At 38.8% G+C, this 6,000-nt stretch overlaps 1 protein-coding gene across 2 annotated transcripts in view; it reads right to left on the bottom strand.

Moving 5' to 3' along the window:
* LOC126338067 (spastin) overlaps nt 1–4,176 on the bottom strand; it is a 449,984-nt gene extending 445,808 nt beyond the window's left edge. The window contains exon 1 of one of the 2 annotated variants that reach the window (XM_050001523.1): nt 3,501–4,176. In XM_050001523.1, coding sequence (XP_049857480.1) covers nt 3,501–4,002 — 502 coding nt within the window. In that variant the 5' untranslated portion in view covers nt 4,003–4,176. The remainder of the gene's footprint in view (nt 1–3,500) is intronic. The other variant, XM_050001522.1, reaches the window with a different exon arrangement.
* Between the last annotated feature and the right edge of the window lie 1,824 nt (nt 4,177–6,000).

Genomic DNA, 6,000 nt, shown 5'->3' on the forward strand with positions numbered 1-6,000 from the left:
ACCAAAACCTCGGTGGCCGATAGAAGCTTTCGTTAAGGGGTTTCCCATTTAGAGTTTCTCCCGTCAGACACCTCACCAGTGTCAATTTGGTTTTGCGCGGGCAGTACGTGTAAACAAGTCACTTGTTCCAGCATATACTCTTTCAGAAAAAAATATTTGTTAGCCAACAAATAGTAAACTCCGTAGCACAGCTCTACTGCCTATGTCATAAATCTCGGTGAAACTTCTTTCACGAAGTTGTCAAATGAGTTAGAATGAACGGTGTAGCAAGCATTGCCTTAAAAACGGCAATGGTTTGGAAAATTGCTCCATACGGCTTATGGGATTGCAAACAATCATTTAATTATCGCCAAAAAAGTCGGAGTCTCTTAATCTACTCCGATTTTGAAGACTTCAAAAAGACAGGGTTTAAGAACGAATTATAATTGGAAAGAAAGTAGATAGTACTTGGAATTTTACTTGAGTGGTTTGGGGAAACCACGGAAAAGCTAGTTCTGAACTTAAATGAAACAACAAGTTTACTGTTACACCAGTCACCGTTTTATTTATTTCCACGACGCGTTTCGAAGGTTTAAACCTCCATCATCGGGTGGATTTACTTTAGTAAGGATTCCATTTGTGTGTGTGTTGTGTGGCGTCCCATATTTGTTTAGAAATGTGGCAGTATACATGTGATGTGTTACGACAGCAAAAGGAACCTGTGACCACTGAAGGCAGTGTCACAAGTTCCTCCAAAAATCCTAACACAACACACACACAAATGTAATACTGAACTAAAGTAAATCCACCCGATGATGAAGGTTTAAACCTTCGAAACGCGTCGTGGAAATAAATAAAACGGTGACTGGTAACAGTGAACTTGATGTTTCATTTAATGTCAGTAACAGTCACGGTAAAGCCTAACCTAAAAATGTTCGCATTTATAGTTATGAACTGTCGAACAGAGATATGAACCGCCATGCTCCAGAATATGCGAGTACATTCACATTGATTTACCATTCTGACGACACCGTCAGCGCGGAAATTTGTCACTAATTAATTTTGTCTTACCGCAGTGTTACCTAGACTGTCGTGCGTATATTCAGTTCCATAAGCACGACGAATTTGATTTGACACTGTGACAGTATTATGCTACTGCAACAAAGGTTGCTTTTTTTCGTAATTTACCATGTTTGTTTTCCAATGAACTGTTGATTAACCCATTAACGACTGCGTCTGATACTGCACCTTTACATTTGCCATATTGTTGGCACAAGTGAGCACACTTAATTTGACAACAGAGGCCATCAAAACTCACGTACATTGTAACCGCTGAACCAACTGCTACACTTTAAATCCATTCTCAAGCAGGTCCTTCTGCATACTCACACAGCCACAGGCAAGCAGTGATCGAACTATTGAGAATGATTTAAGCGACGAAACGGGTTTAACAAAAATTCGAGCCTCGACTGATAACCACTGGTTTTCTTGTTATGACTAGTTCGTGAATCAAACGATGCTGCCATCGGCTATTGCAATGAATAATAAAGACCCCAATACTCAATTCTGCTCTGTTTATTTCCCATTTATGCATTAAAAATCACCCAAATATTTAATGTGTCGCCAATTCGTAGACCTATATCAAATGCCTAACAATTTTCCTCTTCCTCTACTATTCTTGCTGAAATCTTTGCAGCGGGCAAAGTAATTTTATATGAAAACTGTCTTCTCTCAAACACATTTTCTTCCTTAATTAGTGAAGTACGAGAAATACAGAAGGATGTTTGTGGCCTAGACTAAACACTAACTTAAACATTTATAACTACATGTCACTTGTCATTTAAGCACCTGCCAATACAAGGTCGTCTCCCAACGCAGAATGTGTGTGATGCATCATAAATTCTATGTATAATCTCATACTCTTAGCACTGGCGCAACAATTCGATTTGCTTTTCGCGTCCGATGACCCAAGCACGCCTTCATAGCGGCTCAATGAAAAACAGCTCCAAAGTACTGGATTTTCAAAACAGAATTTCCAAACAACGCGCTCTTCAAGAAAGTGAGTGAGTGATACAAGTAGAAAACGAGATAAACTGTGATGACAGTTGCGGCGGACGTTGGACAAGTATTCTGGAAAGCCCTCGTCCAAGTTCTGTACCCTTTGACTTACTGTATACCAGTAAAGCAATTCGTGGAAAAAACGCTGTTGGTCAACTGTAAAATAAACATTTAGATGTAAACAGGGCTTCTTGATAGTCATTTAATGCGGATTGCCTCGCTATGTTCTGGTTCACACGACAATGCTTGCTCGCCGTTCACGGTTATATTTTACTGCTTCACGCTCTTATCGTTTGAAAATTAACGATTGTTAAATCTGTACGCAACAGACTGCGTGGAAATTTATATTCCAGTCGTGGCTGTCTTTTTAATCCTACCAAGGCTACCATATTCTCGAAACATTTTTTTTCCAACTGTCATTCGCAACTCTACAGTGCCTACTTTGTGTCATTTCGTGCAGAAAAACGATGAAGTACGACGAACGCCAAGATGATCAAAAATGGCCTGGAACTACCACAAGTGAATGTAACTAACAGAAGGAAAGAACCTCACTGTCAGTACAGCGTTCGTTAATACATAATATAAACACAATCCTTAGTGTGATTACAGTCAAACTCCCGAAGGAAATAATACACCGCTCTGTATCTACAGACTTACTGAGTTACTTTTTGGGCTAAAAACAGAAAAATTTGCGGAAAGAGCTGGCATAGTTCGTTGACAATGTCAAAGAACTGCAACGTTTTTATGTACACATACAAACACAACTTTAATAGAAACATCGGAATTGGTAGCTACTCTTCGTAGCCCGTACGAATATATCCCTAACGTTTATTAGAGTCAATTATATGGTATATTCATTGCATTAAAGACAGTAGTTATCAACAATGTACAACGAAATTTGTATTGAGAAATATATGTGCGTCTCATTCAGGACAGAGAATCCCCATAATAAACCTGTCTCTGGACCTACTTCGCTCTACTAACAAATGAAATAAAACAGCGTTTAAAAGCATTTGATATATCCCAAACAGTTATAAAATTACAGTACTTATTCGTGTAAATAATTTTCCGCGAAAACATCGCACTGTATCCCTTAACATGCACACGAATTGTCACAGGGTAAATAAACACAAAAACACCACTGACAATTATCAGCAATATTTTGCCGTAAGTCTAACGTTATTCAAGGATGTGCAAGTCTGAAGATAAAAACTACACCGAAGTGTGATTAAACAATTATACTCCAAATATTGGATAAATAGAAAAACCTCCGTATCCGACATGCATAAATAGGGGCGAGAAGATACGCTGTCTCGATTGCCATGTGGTAAGACATGGCATGACGTTTGTAGTTGTCATATGTTCAGCGTAAACAAACACTGACCGACACTTAACCTAACTTTCTGACACTCACGGCAAAAGTGAGCAAATTACTAAACACTATACTGGGATTTTTCACTTACCTTCATTCTCCTCGTCAATTTTCAGAGCTTTGGAGATGAACTCGAAAGCTCTTCGATGATGATGCTTCTGCTTGGCTAACAGAGGATCTCCTGGCCCAGGCCCCGGTCCTGTTGGATGTTTATGTGCAAGCTGCGACATGTCTTGTGGGTTGTCTTGAGCTTCTGTTTCACTTGTCGCGACAACTATTTCTACTTTGCAGTTCGAATTTGTCTTTGGACGGTGCACTAGTTTGGATGTATTGACATATAAGTACTTAAATATTACGAACAGCTGATAAATTAACGACCGGACGACGTTGAATAAAAATATTAAAGGGAAAGACACAAAATATAAATTTCTTTTATGGACAGATGTATAGTCTTGCTTCACAGTTCGTTCCTCGACTTTCCGCGACTTTTTCGGGGACTTAGATGCGCCTTTCCGCTGCATCCGTCCGCCATCACTAAACGACATGCTGCAATGTGACGTCATGGCAGACGAACCATTCGTTTTTAGCGGCATTCGAAAAATCACGGCCCGCGAGATGATTACAATTGCTTCACCCCATCAAGAAGGCAGTGAACACAGATATTAAATTATTGTGAATTGTTTACATTATTTTGTAGTGCGAGAAGCATTTATCAAGCGACACAAAGAAGCGAAAATGCATTTTTTTCAGATTCTTAGCCAAAGAGACAAATAAATTCCTTTCGGACGCTTCGTGAAGAACATCTCTGACTGCCATTGCATCTGTGGAGGAGGAGTAGGGGGAGGTTTGGAAAAGCGAGAATTTCGTCTGTTTTGACTCTGCGTAACTTATAAAACAGAGGCTTCCATTGTGAAATGGGATACATGCAACTAATTTAGTGATGCAACTCCAGTTATGGGGTTGAGCGGATTATTCTTTGCCTGTGTGTCAGTACGGTCCTATACAATGAAAGTAAATAAACTATGATCATTACAAAAGTTATTCAGAAAATTCACACAGTAACCCCGCCCGTGTTCCTCAAAAATTGTTTGTTTAAACTAGTGTTGTGTTGCATTATTTCACCGCAAATTACCTTCTCGATTGTTTTGCCGCTTGGTGGGTTAAAAAACTTTATAACAAAATAAAATAGCTACCAACACACTGCGTAAATAATGACAGATTAACCTCTTCACAACAATAGCTGCACACACGTAGACATGAAAACAAAACATTTTTTTATTGTCTTAGAAATACAAGAAATGATGTACAGTATTAAAAAGGAAAAAAAAAACTTAATTGTGATAAGAAGGTCCTAATAGGAAGTGCCATATGTGATAATTCGGGTCTTAAGCTATGCAGTTGCCATTCATATGCACAATTACAGCTGTGTGAAATCTGCTGAAGCAATTTATACCATTGTTAAAACAATGAAATAATTCACAAGTGTCAGTGAGTTGAGTTGCAGCCTGAGAGTCAGCACTTTGATCTGTTTTTCTGCTTTTTTAACATATTTGCAGGCAAATGCTTTGCAGTCTGTTTCTCGCAGCCATATGTGGTATTGGGGCCACTGTTCTCTGTCTTGGCATTTCTGCAGCTTCCATTTGAATAGTCTATTCCTCTGAATCAGTCTGAACTGAGCGATCGGCTTTTGTATGAAGATTATGTTCGCTCACATCCACTCTAAACGATGTAGTCCATAACACCTTTTTTCTGAAACCCACTGGTGACATGCGATAACTTGTTCATCAGTGCAAATGTAGATAGGTTGTGGGGGTCTTCAAAGAAGATCTCAAATAATATTTAGCATAGATCTCACATTACACAATCATATTGCCTATCCGTATGAGAGTCAGCATTGCTGCATAACAGGTGTAAAACAAAGCTTAGGGCTGTGGATAGAGAGATGCTGAATTAAGCGTGTTTGGAGCAATGGGTGATGCATTCGATGACTTCTGTAGCAGAGTATTGTCAAATTATGTTTCAGAAAACCCAAAGAAATTTTGGTCGTGCGTAAAGGTTGTTAGTGGCACCAAAGTTAGTGTCTAGTCCCTAGTGAATGAGACAGGAACTGTAATTGAGCATAGCAAAGCAAAAGCTGAAATGCTTATTTCTTGATTTCTGAAAAGCATTTGACACTGTACCACACCTACATTTATTGTCAACGTACAATCATACAGGATATCAAGTGAAATTTATGACTGGATAGAGTACCTCTTGGTAGGGAGGACACAGCATGTTATCTTAGATGGAGAGTCATAGTCAGATGCAGAAGTAACTTTGGGTATGCCCCAGAGAAGTGTGTTGGGACTCTTGCTGTTCATATTGTATATTAATGACCTTGCAGACAACATTAATAGTAAAATCAGACTTATTCCAGATGATGCAATTATCTAAAATGGAATACTATCTGGAAGAAGCTGCATAAATATTCAGTCAGATCTCTATAAGATTTGAAAGTTACTTGAAGAGTGGCAATTTGCATTAAATGTTTAGAAATGTAATAATATCAATGATTCCCTGTTGGAATTGGCCAACTCATACGGCTACTCGGA

This window comes from Schistocerca gregaria, chromosome 1 (assembly GCF_023897955.1).
Source record: "Schistocerca gregaria isolate iqSchGreg1 chromosome 1, iqSchGreg1.2, whole genome shotgun sequence".
Taxonomy (NCBI): domain Eukaryota; kingdom Metazoa; phylum Arthropoda; class Insecta; order Orthoptera; family Acrididae; genus Schistocerca; species Schistocerca gregaria.